General features: G+C 42.5%; 1 protein-coding gene across 2 annotated transcripts in view; it reads left to right on the forward strand.

The window, feature by feature from the left end:
* MCF2L2 (MCF.2 cell line derived transforming sequence-like 2) overlaps window positions 1-26,137 on the forward strand; it is a 224,251-nt gene that overhangs the window by 6,900 nt on the left and 191,214 nt on the right. For both annotated transcript variants that reach the window (XM_049881580.1, XM_049881586.1), the window contains exons 2-3: window positions 13,984-14,067; window positions 25,565-25,679. In XM_049881580.1, coding sequence (XP_049737537.1) covers window positions 13,984-14,067; window positions 25,565-25,679 — 199 coding nt within the window. The remainder of the gene's footprint in view (window positions 1-13,983; window positions 14,068-25,564; window positions 25,680-26,137) is intronic.

A 26,137-nucleotide genomic window follows, 5' to 3' on the forward strand; every position in this document is an offset into this window, starting at 1 on the left:
AGCAGATTTGCCCAGTGCAATGCATCATTTGATTTCTTGACTGCCGCTTCCATAGGTATTGATTGTGGATCCAAGTGAAAGGAAATCTTTGACAACTTCAGTCTTTTCTCCATTTATCATGATGTTGCTTATTGGTCCAGTTGTGAGGATTTTTGTTTTCTTTATGTTGAGGTGTAATCCATACTGAAGGCTGTGGTCTTTGGTCTTCATCAGTAAGTGCTTCATGTCCTCTTCACTTTCAGCAAGTAAGGTTGTGTCATCTGCATTCACAGGTTGTTAGTGAGTCTTCCTCCAATCCTGATGCTGCGTTCTTCTTCATATAGGCCAGCTTCTTGGATTATGTACTCAGCATACAGGTTGAATAGGTACGGCGAAAGAATTCAACCCTGATGCACACCTTTCCTGACCTTAATCCATGCAGTATCCCCTTGTTCTGTTCAAAGACCACCTTTTGGTTTACATACAGATTCCTCATGAGCACAATTAAGTGTTCTGGAATTCCCATTCTTCGCAGTGTTATCCATAATTTGTTATGATCTGCACAGTCGAATGCCTTTGAATAGTCAATAAAACACAGGTAAACATCTTTCTGGTATTCTCTGCTTTCAGCCAGGATTCATCTGGCATCAGCAATGATATCCCTTGTTCCACGTTCTTTTCTGAATCTAGCTTGAATTTCTGACAGCTCCCTGTCAGTGTACTGTTTGCCTGTTATCTTACTTTAAATATCTAGTTACCTGAGGCGTGTCTCATGATATGTTACCTTTCTACCCAGTTGATCCTAATCCCCCAGTTTCTCCTTCGTATCCAAATGAGAAAACCTAGTAATCCGCTGGAACTGTAATCCTGAGAGCTCTCAGCAATGAAACGACCGAGAGTAAACTTCAGGGAGATTAGCCAGGACAAAGGAACAGACAGGTTTCTGTGAGTGTGGCACCTTGAGAAGAGTGGAGAGAGAGCGATGTGCCACTATGTCTTGGAGTCCAGTGGACACCTGGTGCAGGAAGTGTGGGCAGCAAGACCCAAGGTACTCACCTTCCACCTTGGTGCGGATAACAGAGGCAGAGATGAGGACTTATCACCATTTCCTGGGAAGTTGCATCAGGCTAGAATATATGGCACAAAAAGGTACTGATGATGTATTTCTTTTATGTATGATTTGTTCTTTATCCTCATTGTCAGCAGTATTAATGACTCAACAATGAAATTGTATATTAAAAAATTTTTACTTTGTAGTACTGCCTAAGGTTTCTCGTTAAGGAGCTTAAAAAGGATTAAAAAAAAATTTAAGGACGTATTATTAATCAGCTGTTAACAATATTGTAAATGGTCATTTATTGAGAGAAAAAAGATTCGTAATAAAAAAAAAAATGATCAAATATTCTTCAAAAACAAAACGAAACGAAAACCAGGATGGAAGGTGTGAGTATGAACCCATTTTGAAAGTGTGCTTGTCTATACATACATACAGAACATTATATACGAATGAGGTAAATGGCTAATTTTGGGTGGAGGAATTATGTTCGACTGTTCTTGTTTTGGAAACCCTGGTGGCGTAGTGGTTAAGAGCTATGGCTGCTAACTAAAAGGTTGGCAGTTCGAATCCACCAGGCACTCCTTGGAAACTCTATGGAGCAGTTCTACTGTGTCCAATAGGGTCGCTATGAGTCAGAATCTACTTGATGGCAATGGGCAGGGCTCTTGTTTTTGTTGAGTTTTATTCTCTATTTAAAAAAAAAATAGCCAACATATATTGCTTTTGTAAAATGAGAATGAGAACCCAGATTATGAAAGTCATATTCCTGAAGGAAAGTGTGGATCTTAAAGGCCTCAGGTTAGATGCATGAACTGATCCAGGCTGGGGGGCTAGGAGTAGGAAAAAGAAAAATTCCTTTCATTGGGCTGGGTGAGAGGGAACATCATTTGTCATTAAGCCTTTGATGTATTTCGAAGTCAGGAAGACAAATGCTTTAAGAAATGAAGGAACTGGTTTGTTCCAAAGGTTGGTTGTTTTATGGATGGGTTTATTGATATGCTCCCACTTTATCTTATTTTTTGCCTTCAAAATGTTAATAATTATTGCCCTTAGGTCACAGATCAGGAAGGCAGATGGTTTAAAGCAAGTGTCTTTGTTTCTCCCATTACTGTTTATTTATACTCAGAACATATTTTTTCAAGAGTGAGGAGTTATGAATAGAGTTCACTTTAAAAAAAAACTCACCGTTGTATACTTTCTGGTTGAGACATGGTTCATGCTTCTACTATATCCTATACTATACGCTTACATAAAAAAAAAAAAAAAAAAAAGCCAAAAAACCCCACTGCTGTCAAGTCGATTCTGACTCATAGAGACCCTATAGGGCAGAGTAGAACTACTCCATAGGGTTTCCAAGGAGTGGCTGGTGGATTCAAACTGCTCACCTTTTGGTTAGCAGCTGAGCTCTTAACTGGTGTACCACCAGGGCTCCATGTACTTATTTAATTTATAGTATATATGTATATATACTGGAAACCCTGGAGGCATAGTAGCTAAATGCTACATCTGCTAACCAAAAGGTTGGCAGTTCAAATCCACCAGGCACTCCTTGGAAACTCTATGGGGCAGCTCTGCCCTGTCCTATAGGGTCGCTATGAGTCAGAATTGATTCAATGGCAATGGATTTGGTTTTCTGGTTTTTTGTATAAGTATACTATGTACTATGTTCTCAAAGGCAAGGGCTCCTATATAATCTGCTCCTTAAAAAAGGGCAACTTGTTAATCAGATTTTGTTTTCTATACTTAATGCACCCAGTTGCTCATCTGCTTACCCACACCAGCGCTTACAGAGCTTGAATTCAGGTGTAAATTATTGTCCTAATTTCACTAAAGTTAAATCATAATAATGGTTTAACAGTTTCGTTAACGGGGGAGAGAGGAAGTATAAAGAAGAAGAATTTCTGCATCCTGAGCCCATGGTGTTAAGTATGTTATCATGATTTCTTTTTTTCTCTGCACAAAAGAAGGTTATAAAATATTTGCCTATGTACTTTGGCTGCCAACCATTTTATTCTCTCTGTGGCTCAAGAAAGCAACCAAAGGCTGAGTACTTTAATGAGACTCTTATGACTGTCTAAATGGCCTTTCTGACATTTTGCAATATTACATTCATGAGTTCAAAATTTGAATATATTTTCATCATGATTGGAAGAAAACGAAAGAACATTGATGCTTGGTACTACTGGAAATGTTATTTTACTGTATAAGGATCTATAACATTTGTGCAATGTGAGAGGAAAGTTTTGATAAGTTAGTTAATTGTCTTTTCTCTTACCGAAGCACTTCCATGGCTCCAATCCTCACCACTCAAATCCTCCCTGCACTCTGGAGCAGTGTTGATCCCTGATATCACCAGTGAAACAGCTCACAAACTGTCATAGGATCCGGATACAGTCACCTTTTGTTTTGAGGACATAGACCAAAAGATGTGAATTATTTTCCTAGGGCCTGAACAGCATTAAGAGTGTAAATGTTTAGGGTTACACGGTGCCCTGTCAGCACTGAATTCTGGATCATGAGGGACGGAGGTACCTATGTGTTCATTAATATATTTATTTGGAGGGGGGTTGTGATATGTGGGTCTGTGATGGTTAAGGTTGGTGTCAACTTGGCTGGGCCATGATTCTCAGTGTTTGGCAGTTATGTAATGATGTAATTTAGCAGTTATGTAATGATGTAGTCATCCTCCATTTTGTGATCTGATGTGAGCAGCAGCCAATCAGTTGAAAGGGTAGTTTCCTTGGGGGTGTGGCCTGCCTCTGGTATGTAAATGGATGCCCCAGGAAGGCTTACTTTCACTCTGGATCCTGCATCCGGCTCATCATAATCTGACCTCTGGTTCTTGGGACATGAGCCAGCAGCCTATATAGTCTGATCTATCATCTGACCTGCTGATTCTGGGATTTGCCAGCTTCTGCAGCCCTGTGAGCCAGCAGCCTGTTGTTTGATCTTCTGATTTGAGTTCATTAGCCCCTGCAACCATGTGAGTCAGTGGAAGCCCCCAGCCTAATTCCTGACCAACAGATTCGGAAGCGGCCAGCCTCCATGACCATGTGAGCCGTTTCCCACTTCCCTGAGATACATCTCTCCCTCTCTCTCTCTCTGCTTTACTGATTTGGCTTCTCTAGAGAACCCAGCCTAAGACAGGGCCCTCAAAAGCACAGGGCCTGGGGCAGGGGTTACAAGGAAACTTTCTGGGATGATGAAAATATTCCATACCTTGATCTGCTTAGTGGTTACATCGTTGTATACGTTTGTCAAAATTCATTGATCTGTACACTTAAGATTTGTGTATTGTACTGTATGTAAATTATACTTCAATAAAGTGCTATTAGCATACAAAATAAAGGTATGAGAGCATACTTTTCAGTAGGCAAACTAAATGTGGTTATGTTCGATTCCATCACTCTTACGCAACTATTTCAGGTATTCCCTTTTCGTATGCCTGCGTGTGTATACACAAACACACGTCTTCCTTTCTTCTCTCCCTCCCTCCCTCCCTTCCTGGCTGCAGTCATAGCAGACATGTGATTTTTGTGTTCTTGACATTATATGTTAAACCTTTCCTATGGACGTGGTCTTCATAATTATATCATGATTGCTTTATTTTGTTTCACTTTTATAACATTACAGTCTACATTTTTATGTATAAAGCTTTTGTTTTATTATTTTCTTGGGATACATTTCTAGAGAGAGGACGAATGGGTAAAAGATTTTTGAAGATTTTAATGACTGCATATTGAAATTCTATTTTGCAACAGTTAAGAAGGTTGGGCTTTGAAATTAAGAATGAGCTGGGTTCAAATTTTGAAATAGGTATTTCCAGTCTAGTTCAGTACTATCCTCCGATAATTTTGAGGATAAAATGATAATGTGTATAAAGTGTGCACAGAATCTACCATTTAAGTGCACCATAATCACTGGATAAAATATTGTGAAGCTACTTTCTAAAACGATGCTACCAACTTTGTTCCATGAGGTTATGCAGAGGTACTAGTTATCTAACATGCTCCTGGCACTGGGTATCAGAATCCTAATTCTTTTATGGATGAAATAAGATATTCTATAGGGAGCCCTGGTGGCACAGTGGTTAAAGTGCTTGGCTGCTAACTGCAAGGTCAGTGGTTCAAATTCATCAGCCGCTCCGCAGGAGAACGATGCGGCAGTCTGTTTCTATACAGATTACAGCCTTGGATACCCTATGGGCAGTTCTGCTCTGTCCTATAGGGTCGCTATGAGTTGGAATCAGCTCGATGGCAGTGGGTTTGGTTGGGTTATTGCTGCTTTAGTTGTGTTATTTGACTGCTATGAAGTTGCAGTCAGATAACACATTTTTTAGTGTGTATGATTAAAAAAAATTTTTTTTTTTAATTTCTCAAAAAAATCTTCCTTCTCTTTTTCAAATGCCTTCTATTCATTAATTTATAAGCAAGACTGCAATACCAAATGCATTGATACGGAGCACGTTAGGCATCGTTATAGCACATGAGCCAGTAAAGGAAAGAAAGATGGGTTTGTGTTATTTCTGACTTGGCGTGACCCCATGGGGTGGCTTTTTGTATGAGGACACAGGGGTGGCTTCCTTGCTGCACCTTGTCTCTCTGAGCCTCTGACCCACAGGCGTTTTCTTCTGGTAGCGGTCAAGTCTGCTCTACTCCTGGGAGTGGGAGGGTGGGGCAGGCTGGAGGAGTTTCCTTACAGCAAGGGTGTCTTCCTTTTCTGTCATTATCTAACTAACTAATGGAGTTAATCTGTGTGAAGTGCACTGCAAGTGCCTGGCTCCCAGCTGGTGCTGTTAGAGTAGGTGGTAGATGGAGAAGAGTGGAGATCTTGGTCTCATCCCTTGTTAAAAATGTTGTTAAAGTCCAGTTTGGCAGACCAGCAGACCCTTCCATTATTTCTGCCACCTGATTCTCTGGATGAAGTAGTAAAATCACAGGGTCTGCCAAACTTGGTATAGGGTCAGTGAAAGAGAGGAAAACCCTCAATGAGATGCATTGACACAGAGGCTGCAACAATGGGCTCAAGCATAACAATGATTGTGAGGATGGCGCAGGACCAGGCAGTATTTCCTTCTGTCGTACATAGGGTCACCATGAGTCAGGACAACAGGAGGCTAGAAGTCAGAATTCAGGGTGCTGGCTATAGGGGAAGGCTTTTTCTGTCAGCTCTGGGGGAAGGTACTTGTCTCTTTTTTTTTTTTTAGCTTTTGCTCCTTGGTTCTTTGGTGATCTTAAGGTGGCATGTATCTTCCCCTCTGTGCTACCTTCTTTGTGCCTAATCTGCTTTTTTTGTATCTCAGGTGATTGGCTTAAGACACCCTACACTGGTATGCACTGGTATGGTCTCATTAACATAACAAAAAGTCCTGTTCCGAAATAGGATTACACCCACAGGCATGGGGTTTAGGATTCACAACACATATTTTTTGGGGGCACAATTCGATCCATAACAGGGTCTGAGTTGTATCTCTTATAGACAACATATGTTGTTATTGTTGTTAGGTGCCATCTAGCCGATTCAACTCATAGTGACCCTATGTACCACAGAATGAAATACCGCCCAGTCCTATGCCATCTTCACAGTCATTGTGATGCTTGAGCCCGTTGTTGCAGCCACTGTGTCAGTTCATCTTGTTGAGGGTCTTCCTTTTTTTCGCTGACCCTGTCCTTTACCAAACATGATGTCTTTCTCCAGGGACTGATCCCTCCTGATAACATGTCCAAAGTATGTCAGATATAATCGTGAAATCCTTGCTTCTAAGGAGCATTCTCGTACTTCTTCCAAGACAGATTTGCTTGTTCTTTTGGCAGTCCATGGAATATTCAGTATTCTTCGCCAATGCCACAATTCAAAGGTGTCAGTTCTTCTCTCGTCTTCCTTACTCATCGTCCAGGGTTTGCATGCATATGAGGTGATTGAGGTTGGGTTTGAGGTGATTGAAAACACCAGGGCTTGGGTCAGGTGCACCTTAGTCCTCAAGGTGACATCTTTGCTTTTTAGCACTTAAGAGATCTTTTGCAGCAGATTTGCCCAATAAAATGCATCGTTTGATTTCTTAACTACTGCTTCCATGGGTGTTGATTGTGGATCCAAGTAAAATGAAATTTTTGACTTCAATCTTTTCTCCGTTTATCATGATGTTGCTTATTGGTCCAGTTGTGAGGATTTTTGTTTTATGTTGAGTGTAATCCATACTGAAGGCTGTGGTCTTTGATCTTCATCAGTAAATGCTTCAAGTCCTCTCCACTTTCAGCAAGCAAGATTGTGTCATCTGCATAACGCAGGTTGTTAATTAGTCTTCCTTCAATTTTGATGCCCCATTCTTCTTCATATAGTCCAGCTTCTCAGATTATTTACTCAGCATAGATTGGATAAGTATGGTGAAAGGATTCAATCCTGACGCAGACCTTTCCTGATGTTAAACCATGCAGTACCCCCTTGTTCTGTTCAAATGACTGCCTCCTGATCTATGTAAAGCTTCCTCATGAGCACAATGAAGTGTTCTGGAATTCCCATTCTTCACATTGTTATCCATAATTTGCTGTGATCCACACAGTCGAATGCCTTGGCATAGTCCATAAAACACAGGTAAACATCTTTCTGGTATTCTCTGCTTTCAGCCAGGATGCATCTGCCATCAGCAATGATATCCCTTTTTCCACGTGCTCTTCTGAATCCGGCTTGAATTTTCGGCAGTTCCCTGTTGATGTACTGATGCAGCTGCTCTTGAATGAGCAAAATTTTACTCGTGCATGAGATTAATGATATTATCTGATAATTTCCACATTTGCTTGGATCACCTCTCTTTGGAATAGGCATAAATATGGATCTCTTCCAGTCAGTTGGCCAGGTAGCTGTCTTCCACATTTCTCCGGATAGACAAGTGAGCACTTTCAGTGCTTCATCCATTTGTTGAAATGTCTCAACTGGTGTTCTGTCAGTTCCTGGACCCTTGTTTTTCACCAATGCCTTTAGTGCAGCTTGGACCTCTTCCTTCAGTACCATCGGTTCCTGATCATATGCTACCTCCTGAAATGGTTGAACATCGACCAATTCCATAATGACTTTGTATTCCTTCCATATTCTTTTGATGCTTTCTGTGTGATTTAGTATTTTCCCCATAGAACTGTTCAATTGCAACTCAAGGCTTGAATTTTTTCTTCAGACCATAGCAAGTTCATAATCTGTCTGGGTTTCAGTTTCTTCATTTAAGAATATGAGAAGGGGCAGCGTGTTGGCTGGCTTAGTTCATTTCTGTTGTTCCTTTCAGATCTTATATCTTCACTTTAATTCAAAATGTTTAATTTAAAGCACCCCTCAGGTATTGAGGTACAAGAACAATAAACTGCACCTCGCGATGCTCATGTTTTTTTCACTGGGTTCGCCGTACTTTAAATACGGTATCTCAGGCATGGAATAGTAATAACCAAGCACCATTTCTGAGCATTCCACTTTCCCTGACCACTAGATTGTATATTCTGAAAAACCCAAGTTCATAACTCCTATTTCAACTGAAATTTGTTATGTTGTCCATTTGTGGTTTACATTTTATTACAGAAAATTTGAAACGTGCAAAAAAATTATATCATGAACCCTCATGTACCTGTCAACCAGCTTCAACAATTATCTACATTTTGTCAGTCTTGTTTAATATATCCTCACCTTCCCATGCTTGGTGGAGGAGAGTATTTAAGGGAAATTCAGACTTCATATCATTTCACAAAAGGAAGTATTGATGAAATAAAAGAACTGAACAGACGATTTCAAAGGGTGTCTTGAGAAAACAAAGTGAAGTATTATAATGATGTGCAAAGAGCTGGAGATGGAAAACTAAAAGGGAAGAACACGCTCAGCATTTCTCAAGCTGAAAGAACTGAAGAAAAAAATTTGAGCCTCGAGTTGCAATAGTGAAGGATTCCATGGGGAAAATATTAAATGACGCAGGGAGCATCAAAAGAAGATGGAAGGAATACACAGAGTCATTATACCAAAAAGAACTAGTCAACGTTCAACCATTTCAAGAGGTGGCATATGATCAGGAACCGACAGTACTGAAGGAAGAAGTCCAAGCTGCTCTGAAGGCATTGGCAAAAAACAAGGCTCCAGGAACTGATGGAATATGAATTGAGATGTTTCAACAAACAGATGCAGCACTGGAGGTGCTCACTCGTCTATGCCAAGAAATATGGAAGAGAGCTTCCGGGTCAACTGACTGGAAGAGATCCGTATTGATGCCTATTCCCAAGAAAAGTGATCCAACCGAATGTGGAAATTATAGAACAATATCATTAATATCACATGCAAGCAAAATTTTGCTGAAGATCATTCAAAAGTGGCTGCAGCAGTATATTGACAGGGAACTGCCAGAAATTCAAGCCAGTTTCAGAAGAGGATGTGGAACCAGGGATATCATTGCTGATGGCAGATGGATCCTGGCTGAAAGCAGAGAATACCAGAAGGATGTTTACCTCTGTTTTATTGACTATCCAAAGGTATTCGACTGTGTGGATCCTAACAAACTCTGGGTAACATTGTGAAGAATGGGAATTCCAGAACTCTTAATTGTGCTCATCAGGAACCTTTACATAGATCGAGAGGCAGTTGTTCGGACAGAACAAGGGGATACTGATAGGTTTAAAGTCAGGAAAGGTGTGCATCAGGGTTGTGTTCTTTCACCATACCTATTCAATGTGTATGGTGAGCAAGTAATACGAGAAGCTGGACTATATGAAGAAGAATGGGGCATCAGGATTGGAGGAAGACTCACTAACAACCTGCGTTATGCAGATGATGCAACCTTGCTTGCTGAAAGTGAAGAGGACTTGAAGCACTTACTAATGGAGATCAAAGACCACAGCCTTCAGTATGGATTGCACCTCAACATAAAGAAAACAAAAATCCTTACAAGTGGACCAATGAGCAACATCATGATAAACAGAGAAAAGATTGAAGTTGATAAGGGTTTCATTTTACTTGGATCCACAGTCAACAGCCATGGAAGCAGCAGTAAAGAAATCAAAAGACGCATTGCATTGGGTAAATCTGTTGCAAAGGACCTCTTCAAAGTGTTGAAGAGCAAAGATGTCACCTTGAAGACTAAGGTGCGCCTGACCGAAGCCATGGTATTTTCAATAGCATCATATGCATGTGAAAGCTGGACAATGAGTAAGGGAGACCGAAGAAGAACTGACACCTTTGAATTGTGGTGTTGGCGAAGAATATTGAATATACCATGGACTGCCAAAAGAACGAACAAATCTGTCTTAGAGGAAGTACAGCCAGAATGCTCCTTAGAGGCAAGGATGGCGAGACTGCATCTTACGTATACTTTGGACATGTTGTCAGGAGGGATCAGTCCCTGGAGAAGGACATCATGCTTGGCAGAGTACAGGGTCAGCAGAAAAGAGGAAGACCCTCAATGAGATGGATTGACACAGTGGCTGCAACAACGCGCTCAAGCATAACGATTATAAGGGTGGCTCAGGACTAGGCAGTGTTTTGTTCTGTTGTGTATAGAACCAACTCGACGGCACCTAACAACAACAACATCATTGCACTGTCAAATACAGGCAGTCCCCAGATAATGAACGAGTTCCATTCCTAAGTCTGCCTTTAAGTTGAATTAGAACGTAAGTTGGAACAGTTAGATACTCAAAGTCAGTTAGTCAAATGTTTGTCTTAGTGTAGAATATAGTATATAGTTTAACTTAAACACTTCCAGATACACTAAAACATCTTTAACATAATAATACAATAATAATAATAGTGTTTTGCAAAGTAGCCCATTTATTATCATGAACCATTGTATGTACCTTCTCCATAGTTGAAGCGATACTTACAGGGCAAACTTTACCGAAAATACACAAAAGATTCCGATCTGTAAAATCTTTGCGACCCATTAGATACTTGATTGTAGACTCTGAACTAAAAAATCGGCTTTGTACCAGCAGGCTGCATTTCTGCCGGGTTTTGAACCCTCTTCAGCAGAGGCAGGGAGGGTTGGCGGTGTGGATGGGATGGTGCTGGGCCAGAGGGATCATTCCGCCATCACCTGCTCACCAGAACTGTCAACCCACACACCTACTATGAGGCCCCTGCCTTGGGGTGCAAGGGAGAAAGTGCTGCTCAGGATGTGCTAAGAGCGAGCCCAGGGCCCAAGGGTTGGGAAGAGGATGCTTTGGGAAACCCAAGTCCGAAGTTCTCCACAGATCCCCGGAAACCGTATGGACTTACCAAAACCAAGACCAAACCTGTCACCGTCTATTAGATTCCGACTCATAGTGACCCTATAGGACAAAAGCTGGAAACCTTGGGGGCTAGTGATTAATTTAAGTGCTACAGCTGCTAACCAAAAAGTTGGCAGTTGGAATCCACCAGGTCCTCCTTGGAGACTCTATGGGGCAGTCCCCTGCCGCCGGCCCCAGGCCTCCAGCAATAAAAGAACTGCTACAATGGTGGAATCCCACGTGTGGCGTGGGGAAACAGAAGTCCAGAAACGTGCTGTGATGGTCCCGGTGGGGCGGAGCTGGGTAAGGGGGCTCTGTGGCCTTAATGACCCTCAGGTAATGCTGACCGGTTGTACCAGAAGAACATGCAGAGCGCTCACCATGTCCCAGCTGCAGGCCGCCACCACCTGGAGACCACCACATGGAGCTGAGCGGGGGTGCTGGGGCACTTGGAGGGTGGGGCCGCCCTTCCCGGGTCCCAGGGGGCGGAGCACGTGGGCACTCTGCTGGCTGCTGCTCGCTGGCGCACCGTGTTACAGGGGCCTGCCCACTGCCAGGGCCACCCAGGGACTCACTGCCGCACCTGTGCACTGGGGAGAAGCCTAGGGCCCAGACACCGAGTCGGGTTTTTCCTGATGGGCTTTATGGGTGTCGTAACTAGGGGTCAAACGTTCATAACCCAGAGACTGCCTGTACTTCATTTTGTGTACCTAACAGAGAAGGCCCGCCCTTGTTGTAAAATATAACTAAAAACATACAAACAAAAAACCAGTTGCCATCCAGTCACTTCTGACTCATACTGACACCATGTGTAACAGTAGAGCTGTGTTCCATAGGGTTTCCAACGGTTTTTTTTTTTTTTTGGAGTCCTGGTGGTGCAGTGGTTAAGCACCCAGCTGCTAACCAAAAGGTCCGCAGTTCGAACCCACCCGCTGCTCCTTCGGAGAAAGATAGGGCATTCCGCTTCCGTAAAGATCACAGCCTTGAAAACTCTGTGGAGCAGTTCTACTCTGTGCTATAGGGTCAGTGTGAGTCAGAATTGACTCAACACAATAGCAACTGGTTTAAAAAAAAATTTTTTTTTTTAGTCGTTTACCTACTTGGGGGATGCCTCTGGGTAGACTTTTTCGGTAGCAGCTGAGCTCATTAACCATTTACATGAGGCAAGTACTCCAAAATAGTACTACAACTCCGTTATTAAACCTTCTAATATTAACAACAATCCAGGAGTTATTTGAATTTTTAGTCAATTCACAGTGGACAGGGCCTTGTGATAAGAGATCTCTGGCCTGGTTTAACCCCCTGTCCTCCAGAAAGAATGGTGGAATTCATTGAGGAGAATTTTGAAGTTTAAGCTGGCACTTGCCCCACTGCTTGCAAGACTTCCCAAAAGCAAATACACCCTTGCCTTTGGGAAAGACCTGTCCTTCCCAAGCAATGGAATAATTAGCATTTACTCAGCATCGACTGTATACCTGTCCATACGCATCTTGTCCTTTAACTTTCATAGCACAGCTGAGAAGTAGAATTCGAGGCTTGGTGAGGAGCTTCCCCAACTTTGGCCTTCCATCAACATTAGAATATGATGTTACCATAACCCACTGGATCAGTAGGGAATTCTCATTTAGCATTCACCCACAAGGTTGTTTTGTTTATGCCTTAATCTAACCGGACGTTTAACTGCTGTAAAAACAATAGCCTATTCATTCTTTGAGATTCCCTGGGAAATAGCTAAAACCAAAAACCTATTGCAGTTGAGTAGATTCTGACTCATAGCAACCCCATAGGGCAGAGTAGAACTTCCCTGTAGGGTTTCCAAGGAGCAGCTGGTAGATTTGAACTGCCTACCTTTTGGCTAGCAGCAGAATGCTTAACCACTGAGCCACTAGGAAATGGCTAAACGAAGATAATACTGTCTTAGGAAGAGAGGGCAAAGGGGCCTTCCTCTTCCCAGGGCAGACTAAGGGATTCTACTCAGTCTCTCTCTTTTTGCCTTTCCCCAAATAGATAGAAATGCAAAGTTTATAGTCACTTGTTAGGATTAGAGGGTATTTGTAGGGACAGGTTTGCGCTTGAAAAATTGGATTTTTGCCTTGAAAACTCATGACCTTTTGTTTTTGAGGAGCATCTTTAAATAGCAAAATGGAGACATTTCTCCTTAAACACACTTGGCAGTGGCAACAAGCCCCTTGAAATATTCTGGCAGGAAAAAAAAAAGGGGGGGGGGATTGAGGGGGATGAGGCGGGAGGGAGGGAAACAAAATTCAAAGAATCCTTATAAGCCTCAGGCTAATTTTATGACCCAGCTTGAGACAAGCTCTGGTAACTTATGTTGCTTGTGTTTAAAATATCCTTCCACAGACCCAGTGGAGTAGATGAATCCCTGCCCTGGTAATGAAGCCATCCCAGCAGAGGGCATTTTTACTTTACTGTGAAGCCAATGAAGTTTGAACTTCAGGGCCCCTTCTTTGCATTGTTCCTTCCCAAAACCCTGGGAGCTCTGGAATTGTGTTCCCATGCTCATATATATAAGCTTCATACTACAGAAAACCTGAATCTGTACCTGAATTTGAGGCATCGAGTTCTCAAGAGACTAATGTGCTCAAACCATGTAGGATAAGGCCCAGATTTTCCTGGTAGTGGAGCTTCCCTTTTTCCCTTTTAATTTCACTGTGTAATTTGCTGGGATTTAACCTAGTTTGTATTTCATTTGTGCAGATGAAATTATGCAGCAGGAGATCAGGCCCTTGGTGGCAGTGGATATAATGGAACAGCTCCACAGACAATTTGCCATTCTTTCAGGTAAGGAACAGATTTATTTGCATTTCCAGATTTTGTTGGGGGTCTCTGTGGGAGGGCCCAGCCTCTTGAAGCTTGACAGACATGATACTCAAGTCTCGGTCATCCCTTAAGCCTCAACCAGGAGCAGAGTGAACCGAGCACTCTCTGGCTGGAGGCAGGTAGAATCTCATAGATGCTGTTCCTTTTGCTGTTGGGTACCAGGCGATCTTTTCCCAGAGAGTGCATTTCCTTGAGGTGGTAAAGAACAGAACAAAAAAGATTTTGAGGAAGGAAAAAGAAATAACCACATCAGCTGCCGCCATGATCACAATATTCTTCTAAGATCCAGCCTTCAGAGGGTCTTGGTTTTCAGGATTCGGGAGCATTGCTGAAGTTATTTGTTCTCTGAGAGGCTTGTCTTTTAATCTTGGCTCTCCTGAGGACCTCATGAATAGTAAATCGCTGGTGAGTGTTAATGCATTTATTTCCACTTTGCATTTGATTGGAAAGGAAGAAAGGCTGGTATGAACAAAAGGCTGGAACTTTTCAAAGCCTCGGTTCAATGCTGGAAAGCGTCAGTTGGACACTGTTCTTTCTTATTCACTTAGCCACGGGTGACATGACTTTAATTTAAATGAAACTGGAGATACGTACCACACCCTAAATTATGAGTAAACCAAACTGGAAGCATGGTGTAGTGCGGTTAGATGTCCTGAGCAGTTATCACAGAGCAGTAAGGTGGCAGGTTACTCTCCTCAGTTTTTATATCTGTTCTGATAAAAGATAAACCAGTGTGGTTACATCATAGAAAGAATATGTAGTGGGTGCAAATTTTACTGCATAACACAGGATGTAAAAAAAGTCATAATTCTAGGAATCAATTAATCCAAAGGACTGATGGCCCACATTTGTCACAGACTCCTCTAATCTGAGACCAGAAGAATTAGATGGTGCCGGGCTGCCACTACTGACCACTCTGAACAGGACCACAATAGAGGGTCCCAGTTAGAATGGGTAAAAAATGTAGAACAAATTCAAATTGGAAAAAAAAAAAAAAGAAGACCAGACTTACTGGTCTGAAAGAGACTGGAGGAACCCCCGAGACTATTGCCCTGAGACTACCTTCTAACCTGCAACTGAAGACACTCCCGGAGGCCACTTTTCAGCCAAATAATAGACAGGCCTATAAATTAACAACACCTGTGAGGAGAGTGCTCCTTAGAACAATCAACTGTAAGAGACCAAGAGGGCAACATTTGCCCAAAACCAAAGTTGAGAAAGCGGGGAGGGGCAGAGAGACTGGACAAACAGAAACAAGGAACGCAGGGAGATAATGGGGAGAGTGCTGATACATTGCAGGGATTGAGCCAATGTCCTGGAACAATTTGTGTATGAATTATTGAATGGAAAGCTAATTTGCTATGTAAACTTTCACCTAAAGCACAAGAAAATGTTCAAAAAAAAAAGTCACATTTATTTTCTCTAAATCATATTTAATCTGCTCCAAACTCTTTATCTCGCTGAGCCGGAGGTAATGTAATTTCAGTTCTTCCTAGGACACCTCTCCCTATCTCAGGGCTGCATCCTGGCTGGGGGCATCACACAATCCAGAACATTCGTGGAGAAGTCTCTGGTCTTTATCCATGTTGGTCACTGCTCGTATGGTCACTGACAGCTCCATTCAGTACAGGGTCCTCGTTTGTCTTATTTCTGCCTGTATTGCTGATGCTTCGAAGAGAGACTGGAGCATAACAGGTGCTCGATACAAGATTATCCAAGTCCTCATGGTCTGTTCTGTGAGACCAGCGGAATCGCTGCTGCCATATGCCACGCTTAGGTACCACAGTCTTGGGGACCGACCTCTGGGTTCCTGGCAGCTGCCCCGTGGTCCTACCACTGGAGCAGATGATGGGGTGGGTGGAGTCCTGTAGCCTTAGACCTAAATGCTAATGCTGCCATGAGATTTTGGCATGTGTAATTATACAGTGATTCAACTGGGGAAGGAGTCCAGTGTCTGATTAATTTATACATTTAATGATCCACAGTATCTCTTTCAAGTATTACTGACACATTCTTTTCTATTCTCATTTCTTAGAGGCAGTGTAGGAAAAACAAACTGTTCCCAGACAGCCCGAGATACGGATTCAGATTCTGCTGCTTATTGGCTGTATTACCTTGGGCGATTTATTTCTCTGAGCTCAGTTTCCTCATTTGTATAAAGGAGTCATGGTGATTTTGAGGATTAAATGACATACGTATGCAAAAGGCTTCATATTGCTGTTGCCCAATAAATGTTGGTTCCCTTCTCTCTTTCGAATGTATTTTAAATTCCCATAAAAGTGTTTATTTTAGGTTTATATCACAAAGCAGAGTTTTCTGTATGACAGTTTTTTTAAAGCCATGTTCATGATGAATATGGTGAATGTGGTGTATAATCTGGAAACCCTGGTTGCGTGGTGATTAAGAGCTATGGCTGCTAACCAAAAAGGTCGGCAGTTCAAATCCACCAGGCACTCCTTGGAAACCCTATGGGGCAGTTCTACTCTGTCCTATAGGGTCGCTATGAGTTGGAATCGACTCAATGGCAACGGGTTTTTTAACAGCGGTGTATAATGCCACAGTTCAGCTAGGAATAGAAACAGTTGTTACTCTTTAACCTAGAAGTTAAAATTGTGAAAGCCAAGACTTCTACTTTAGGGAAAGCTCTTTGACTTTGGCTAAGATACAGCCCTTTCATTTCCAAGTTTCTTTTTTTATCCTGTTGCTTTGAGCTTGCCCTTCGGAGATTGCAGCATGGGTTAGTTGAGAAAACACCAGAGTCAGGAAGAATGTCAGCAGCCCTGGGTTTCTGTGAGTCAGCACTCTGGCACCAGCAGGCTTATTTCTCATTTTTACCTGTCCCGCTTTACCTGGCAGAGGCAGCAGAAACCAGCAACCAGGCTGCTGTGGGTCCCTGTGTAGCTGTGGATATGAAACGGAAACTGTTGGGATTTCAGAGAGTTGGGATGTGGGTGAAATTAAATAATGCATACCAAGTGCTGGGCGTCGGTTCTGGATGTTGACGTGATAGAAGTTGCTGCTGATGTTGTGAGAGCTGCGAACATTCTTGCTGCCGATTTTGGTGATATTGAGGTCACTGCCAGATTCAGAGGAAGAGAAGGCACTTGGTCCACCTGGGCGTGAAAGAGGCGCTGTTCTAGGAGGTGCCAGGAAAATCACATGAATGAGAGGCGTTTAAGAATCCAAAAATTCCTTCCTAATTCTGTGCTGGCTTGCAGCCTGTGTGTGATTCCAGAGCTGAGGGCGTTGTGCCTAAGAGCCGGCTGCTTAGATATTTGAGAAATGCTTTTTTCCTTCTGAAGCTTTGTCTTCATACCAGATGCTACAATCTGAAAAGGAATGGCATTTTGTCACTTTTTAGCAACTGGGTTTTACCTACTTTAACTACCTCATTCTAGCAAAAATGATATTCTGATACAAAGTTAGAAAGATACAATGTATCTATTTTAATTCTGAAATGGGGGTACCTGGTTAGGCAATGGAGTCCTGGTGGTGCAGTGGTTAAGCATTCAACTGCTAACCAAAAGGTCGGCAGTTTTAATCCACCAGCCTCTCCTTGGAAACCCTATGGGGCAGTTCTGCTCTGTCCTGTAGGGTCACTATGAGTTGGAATTGACTCAATGGCAATAGGTTTGCTTTTGGTTTTTGGTTAGACAACAAATTAGAAAAATAGGTGATCAGAAAAGATTCCACTTTGCTGAGGAAATACTTGCTTTCCAAGATTGGAAAAAGCCATACTGGATTGGTCTCAGGCTGTGAACTAACCTGTGGTTGGTTACCTCTAAATGTCATGATTCTTCTGATGACTCCAGACATGGGGGCTTGTCTTCTCCCTCCTGAGCAGCTGCAGTACTGTAGTCCTTTGTGGGAGCAGGGTGTAAGGGAAGGAAGGATGGGGGTCTGCTTGCAGTGGGGGAGTCTGTGCCAGGCTTTGTAGTGGGAGTAATAATGTCCTCTTCACATACCTTCCAAACAGAATTAAGATGTTGGCAGCAGTGGCCACCCCTTGTTGTGGCGGTGGTGAGCTCAGGAATTTGGGAATTTCTGGTGCTAGTGGACAGGGGTGCTAGAGAACATCTGACAAGGCACGGCATTGAGATCACAGCATTGCTTACTAAAGAAAGACTTGCCTTTATTTAGACAGAACAACAGAAACTGATGCTGACCAACTTAGACTAAAAAAAGTAATTTATTGGAATGGTGTTGGGGAACTTACAGAACTGAAGGAAAAGTTGAACAACAGACCTTGGGAAGGATGGGAGCTAGCTACAGGGATCTCATTAGCATGACTGAATGGAGGGCAGGGGTGAGGTGTTACTTCAGGGCCCTGTTGTTGGTAGAAATCAGTTCCACCCATTTCTGCTCTGTCCCAGGAAGGAGTCTGGCTGGTCTGGTTTGGTCAAGTGACCCTACCAGTGTCCCCACAACCTCTTTCCAGGAGAAGGTGCAGTACCTAGACCCAAAAAAGGTACAAGCTAAATGGGGAGAGTTACTTTCTCAAAGAGGAACTGGGACACTGTTACCAGAAGGAAGAAGGGATAACGGGCAGACAAAAATAGATTACCATTACAGCTTCTTTTTACTGAATGATGAGAGCTCTGTTAATCCTTTTTGCTCTCTTATATTGGCTGCCAAGAGGCTAAGAGCTTGTTTTATGTTCACCTACAGATGTTGCCCTTAACCTAGGTTATTCAACCACCTCGAAAGTCATACTTCTGGCTGCAAGAAAATTTAGCTTATAGAGCTTGTCTGTTTGTTTGTGTTTTGAACCACGTAACAAGAAGTTTAAAGGTAGAACTTGGGTCAGTTTGGATCCAGTATTGGATTCATGGCTCAGCAACATCAGAGGTGGTATCTCTATGATTCTCGTGATGTTTCCCTCTAGTTTGTTACATCTTGGTCCCAAGATGGCTGCTGCAGCTAAAGACAGAATCTGTGTCCAAAACAGGAAGAAGTAGAAGGAGCAATGCCACCTTCTTCAGTTTCTTTCACCAGGAGAATGAAAGCTTTCCCAGAAACCCTTGGCAAGCTTCTGCATATGTTTCATCCCAGAACTATGTCGTATGTTATATAACCACTCCTAGCTGCAAGGAAGTCTGAGAAGGCAAGCTTTTACCCTTTCTAACCTCCATAGTAGAAGATGGTCAGGGAGAAGGGGTTTGGTAATGAATTAGGTATTTACTAGTGTCTGCCATAACTCTTTTCCTTTAGTTCTGAGGAATTGTCCATTTATATTTATTGTGATAGTTGTTCTGTCTCCCCTTGGAATCATTGTGTCTGAGTTTCTGTCTGCCTCTTTTAATAGTCCATGTGGTTAGTGGGCAGACAGCTTTTCTACATGTAGAGATTCAGGAACGAAGCTTCCTTTTATTTTGTGACTCTTATTATTATCCACCAGTCAGTTTGTCATACTGTGGTAGCTTTCATGTTGCTCTTATGCTGGAAGCTATGCCACCAGTATTTCAAATACCAGCAGGATCACCCATGGTGGACAGTTTCAGCAGAGCTTCCAGACTAAGACAGACTAGGAAGAAAGGCTTGGTGCTCTACTTCTGAAAATTAGCCAGTGAATACCTTATGGCCCACAATAGAACACTGTCCAACTTGCTTTGGACATGTCATGAGGAAGGGGTCAATAGCTGGAGGAAGACATCATGTTTGGTGAAGTAGAGGGCCAATGAGGGCAAGAGAGACCCTCAGTGAGATAGATTGGCATAGCAGCCCCAATGATGGACTCAAACATGGTGGTGATTGTGAGAATGACACAGGACCAGGCAGTGTTTTGTTCTGTTGTACATAAAGTCACCATGAGTCTGGGTCGATGTGATGGCTTCTATCTATTATTCTCCATTTTGTGGCCTTATTTTTATCTGCATGCAGAAAGCTGACAGAGAAAGAGAACAAGGGAGAAGCATGCTACTTCTTAAGGGCCTTGGCTCAGGGATGGCGCACCTCACGTTCCACTGACGTGAACTTGGCTTAGTCATGTGGATACACTTACCAGCAAGGGAAGCTGGGAAATGTAGTTTAGTAGTGGAGTCGGAATCAACTCGCCGGCACTGAGTAGGTTTTAGTTAGTGTGCCCAGGACCAAGAGAAAATTTCCGTGGTGAACAGCCACCCTTACCTATGCATATTTAAAAATAATAATAATAAATAAAATCCCAGCTGCAATGTAAAGAAGAAATAAAAGGAAAGTAATGTATAGTAAAATTATATGTATGCTTAGAGCATGCATGTAAGTCATAAGGTATTTCAATATGTGTTTCTGGGTGCACTAAAAGAAATACTGACGCAGTCAGGCGAAGTTACAAATACTGCTTGACACAGGGGTATGGTAGGATGATCAGACACCCTGCAGTGATTTTCTGAAATAGTAAATAATTGTTGGTAAAGTTCTGAACAAAGTAAAGTATTATCTTCCTTTGATTTATAGGGTAGCTTGCATTCCTAGAAAATTCAGTATATATTAAAACTGCTTTAAAAAAAAAAAACAGCCTTTGTGATTATATCAAACACAGAGTTAGAGTGTAGGCTCAATAGTTATAAACTGATTTTTCATGTATGCTGAGTCTCTGGTGAGTCATTCAGATGTCACAGAGGATGTGGGACAATTCTTTGTTACCCAGGATTGTCTGGTGCTTTTTCACGTCATTTAGCATCCTGGGTCCTGGAATTTCTAAAGTGCCTCTCGGGGTGGTACTGTGCCCACTGAGTACTCCTGGCACAGAGCCACCTTATGGATGAGGAGAAAGGGAGAGAGGAGTGGGAGGAAAGAAGAGGGAGCCATCGTCGATGCAAGGGAGACAGACAGTGATGAAGCTGATCACCAGGCAGGCGAAGCACCCCAGGTCACAGGCTTGCTGTGTGCTGATTGGAACCCAGATTTGAATGACTTCAAAGCCAGTGCTCTTTCCCCTGCATCATTCTACCTTATCTAAAGTTGACTGGGCTCCAGCGATCCATGGTCTAACAAGAGTGATTTAGATGAGTTTCCCTGAAGCCTTTTTAGGGTATAACACATATACAGTAAAGCCTACGGTCCTAAGTGTATATAGTTTGATGAATTTTTACGTAACCACCACCCAGATCTAGATATAGGACATTTCCAGTATCCCAGAAGACAACCTTTACTCTTTAAAGGTACTGAATCCCAAGTTAAAATGAGTTGTCTACAATAGCAGAAGTGTCGCTGGTCTTCCTTCTGGGGTCGTGGTTATCCTTCAGAAATTTGGGATGGGCCCTGGAGGACCGTAGTAATGCTAGTAATTGTAATCTGTTGAACACTTACTATATGTTAAGTACTGTCTTAGTTATCAAGTGCTGCTGTAACAGAAATACCACACATGGATGGCTTTAACAAAGAGAAATTTATTCTCTCACAGTGTAGGAGACTGGAAGTCCAAATTCAGGGTACCAGCTCCAGGGGAAGGCTTTCTGTCTCAGTCAGCTCTGGGTGAAGGTCCTTCTCATCAATCTTCCCCTAGATTAGGAGCTACTCAGCACAGTGACTGCGGGTCCAAAGGATGTGTCATTCTCCTGGCTCTTGTTTCTTGGTGGTGTGAGGTGCCCCTGGCTTTCTGCTCACTTCACTCTTTTATATCTCAAAAGACAATGACTGAGGATACAACCTAATCTTGTAGATTGATTCCTGCCTCGTTAACATAACTGCCTCTAATTCTACCTCGTTAACGTCATAGAGGTAGGATTTACAACACACAGGAAAATCGTATCAGGTGACAAAATGGCGGACAATCACACAATACTGGGAATTATGGCCTAGCCAAGTTGATAACATTTTTTGGGGTCGGGGGGGCACAATTCAGTCCATACCAAGTACTTTACATATATCCTCTGCAATCCTCACACCATCTTTCCAGTGTCGTTGGTAGTAGATCAAGTCTTCCCCCATTGTTGGTCTTCACCATCTTCCTCTAGGATTTTCCAGTGTTCCCACTTCTCTATATATGATGGCAGCCTTGGTGCCAGCCAACACTTAGGCCCTTTGGAAAGTCATCTTGTACCTCAAGCGATTACCAGTGTTTCAGACGGTAGAACTAGTTATCTTCCTGAGAGACATTTTGTGTCTAGCTATTAATACAATTTTCTCTGCTCTCTTCAATAAGACTAGTTCCATATAATGAAAAGGTAAAAATTACACAAGAGGGAATGAAGTTGATTTTATTTGAGTTATAATTTTATTAAATTCCAGATAATTTGGTTTTCTTTACACAGGAGGCTCCTTTGGAAAAATCTTTCTTTCTCCTGTTGCATTACCACATTTGCTCACAAGGTGGCACTACAGGTCCTCTTGTGGGTTGCCATGGCAGCATGTTAGCCCACCTTTGTTTCCTTGGTGCTTCCGCCCTTTGTGACTAATATTCAGCAGCAGGCTGGTATTCAAAGTTAACCTGGGGGCCACTTTGATGTTCAGTATTGGTATTAACCAAGACACAAGAAAGCATCACCATTTCGGTGTGAATAGCTTTAATTTAGAGTCAGTGATAAAAGGTAAAATCGTTAAATGGTGGAATCATACTCAAATGAATATTTAAGGGTGTTTTGGCCCCTCTTGAAATGTTAGCCAATCCTTCTGCAAATGTTGGTTATTGTACGGTTAGTACAGTGTTACCCACTGCGTCTCAGCTTAGCCTCACTAAACATAGGAGCCCTGGTGGCCTAGTGCTTAAGAGCTTGGCTGCTAACCAAAAAATCGGCTATTCAAACCCACCAGCCACTCCTTGGAGACCCTACTGGACAGTTTTACTCTGTCTCATAGGGTCACTCCAAGTCGAAATTGACTCTGTGGCACCTAACAACAACAGAGATAGGAATTCACTTACTTCACATTTCTCTGAAACCATAGTTGTAAAACTGCCAAGAGGAAGAATATTGGGTGAGAGCTGAAAATATCCTGATCTAAATTGTTTTCAGTCAACATAATGAAGGTAACTCAATCTCCTGGTCAAAGGTTGACAAATGTCTAATCTGCAGGTATCTTCTGAAATTTAATTTAAGCACAGGGTATTTATAAAGGAGCATTTCCTGGAGAAGGTTGACTGACCATTCAGAAAAATCTCACATGGTTTCATTCCATAGTGATTGGTCTTTGAGAGTCTGACCCACGTGAACAACACTCACAGGACACTCCTGTAGAAAAACAAGCTGCTAGCTTACTCTTTACATTATACACAGACTAATGTTTGGTCATTTGCACATTCTTCCCGGAAGCAAATTTATGTGGAAAGTCAGACTGTAATCAGAAGGTATTTATTGGGCATGGAGTCAGCTCGGAGAGTCAGTTGGATGATCTTAATGGTGGTGTCGTCAGAGAGACTGTCCACGTGGGTTGGATTCTCATGACGGTCAGTCAGGACTCTCTCTCCTTAGGATACCATTGGGGGTCTGCTGTCTGCTTCTCTCAACTCTGTGCTTTCCTCATTAACCAAACTCCACACCACACCCACACCTATGCGTCTTTCATTAAGTATATGAAATACGTGCAGTCACTTGACCTGGCCTTGACTTGGGAGCCATCATACCTCGTTAAGCTAGTTTCTATCTAAGGACATGACCTGGCAGCTGCACATGGCACTTCAGCTCACATCCCGTTGGCTAGGGTGGAGTTTCCCGAACTTCCTCCTTTCCTGCTGCCCTAATGTCTTATTTTTTCACATCCCTTCCCCCACCTTTGGCCAAAAGAAATACCTAAGAGTTAAAACAACTTAGTATTTTTGTCCTAACTACTTTGTAGCCATTTGAAAAAATGTTACACATAAATTGAAAGAAAAAAACGAGATTCTAATTTTGTTCTTAAATAATCGCTTATCTTAAACCTTGAAATCAGACCCTCATTTCCCATTCCATATTGATTTTCACACCATACTTCCTTTTTTAACCCAGCAGCCACCAAAAACCCAGCTTTACAAAGATAAGATGCCATCAGAAAGAATACAGTGCAGTTTAGTGTTGAACCTGTGAGCAGTCCAAGCTAGTAGCAAGTGTGGTATGTGACAGATGTCAGGTGTTTTCCTCAAAAATTTAAAATGTCCCACGGACCTACTTTGGATCCACTGTGGGGCCCTAGGTACTGGGCATGCAGTTTGGGAACTGTGGGGCTAGTCCTTAGTCTTGTGTTACATATAACTGCAAGGAGCCTGGGAAAAGTAGTCTTTAGCTTAGGTGGCCCCTGCTCTGATCATGCGTTCCCATTGCCATTGAGTCGATTCTGACTCATAGCAACCATACAGGATAGAGTAGAACCGCCCCATAGGGTGTCCAAGGAGTGGCTGGTGGATTCAAACTGCTGAACTTTTGGCTGCCAGCTGACCTTTTAACCACTGTGCCACCAGGGCTCCTTTTATTCTCACAAGGATGTCTTATATCCGTATTAATAAGTGCTTGATGGGGCAACTGGTTACTGCCTCTTTGTAGTAATAAAAAATTATGGTAATATTTGCCTTTTAATGAGCACTTACTATGTAATTAAAAAAAAAAGAAACCCATTGCCGTCAAGTCAATTCTGACTCATAGCAACCCTGTAGAACAGAGTAGAACTGCCCCATAGGGTTTCCAAGCCTACAGTCTTTATGGAAGCAGACTGCCACATCTTTCTCTTGAGGAGCAGATGGTGGGTTCTAACCACTGACTTTACATTTAGCAGCCAAGCGCTTAACCACCGCACCACCAAGGCTCCTGTGCTATATAATAGGCACTCACTAAGGTGTTTTTCATGTTTTCTCACTTAATCCTCACAATACCTTTTGAGATAGGTACAAGTATTTCCATTATCTCTGTCTCTATCATCTATCTATTGCTATATCAACACTCCTACTTAAAAGGTTAAGTATCTTGTCCAAAACCACACAGCAATTAACTGGCAAAGCAGAATTTGAAACAGCCAGTCTGATTTTAGAGACCACCCTTTTAACCCCTGTGCTATATGGCCTTTGACATTTACTGACTACAAACACAAAGAGCAATATTATGTATTGATGTTGACAGTGTTTACTGTTCAGCTATGCTAAAGTAATTTAGTCAGTATTACTTTTTTTTTTTTTTTGTAGTAACTATCTTTAAAGGGGAAACCTTGGTGGCATAGTGGTTAAGCACTACAGCTGCTAACCAAAGGGTCGGCAGTTTGAATCCACCAGGTGCTCCTTGGAAACTCGATGGGGCAGTTCTGCTCTGTCCTATAGGGTCACGACGGCACTGGGTTATTTTTAAAGGATTCAAGAAATGAGTTCTCACAAGGCCACTAAGCAAGCATGAAGGAGAACAGAGACTTACACAAGCTAGCTGAGTGTCAACATCTCCCACATTCTAGCCTGAGATAATACAGATAGAAAAGGAGGAGGCCCACGTTATGTCTCCTGACTGATGTCAGCCCAGGTCCCTTACCTGCAGGGACGTGACATGAAGACATTTGCTAACATTTTGACCCCCCATTTTTGTTGTAGGAGGCCAAGGGAAAGATGGTGCTCCCATCATCACTTTTCCAGAGTTTGCAGGGTTCAAACACATCTCAGATGAGGACTTCCTGAATGTCATGACCTACCTGACTAGCATCCCCAGGTAAGCTGAACACGGTGTCCGACCGCCTTCCTGGAGGCTGGCTTCAGGCCAAGTTTTCACGGGCTTTCTTCTGCGCTTCCCATGTGACAGAGCTGGAGGGTTGAGAGAAATTTTCCATAAGCACATCTCACGCTGGTTTATAACTTGGCCAGTTTCTCTTATTCAGAAGTCATGAACAGAAAATGTGGAAAAAACTGCAAAATGATAAGCATGTATCACTTTTGACTGTGTTGTGCACATCGTGGTTAGCTGCTGTTGAATTGACTCACGGCAACTCCATACACAGCGGAATCACTGATCCTGTGCCTGAGATCAATTGCGGATTAGACCGTTCTGATCCAAAGGTAAGACTTTCAGAAGTAGATCATCAGGGCTTTCTCCCTAGTCTGTCTTAATCTGGAAGCTCTACTGAAGCATGTTCAATATCATAGCAACACGCAAGCCCCCACTGACAAACA

This window comes from Elephas maximus, chromosome 1 (genome assembly GCF_024166365.1).
Source record: "Elephas maximus indicus isolate mEleMax1 chromosome 1, mEleMax1 primary haplotype, whole genome shotgun sequence".
Lineage (NCBI taxonomy): Eukaryota > Metazoa > Chordata > Mammalia > Proboscidea > Elephantidae > Elephas > Elephas maximus.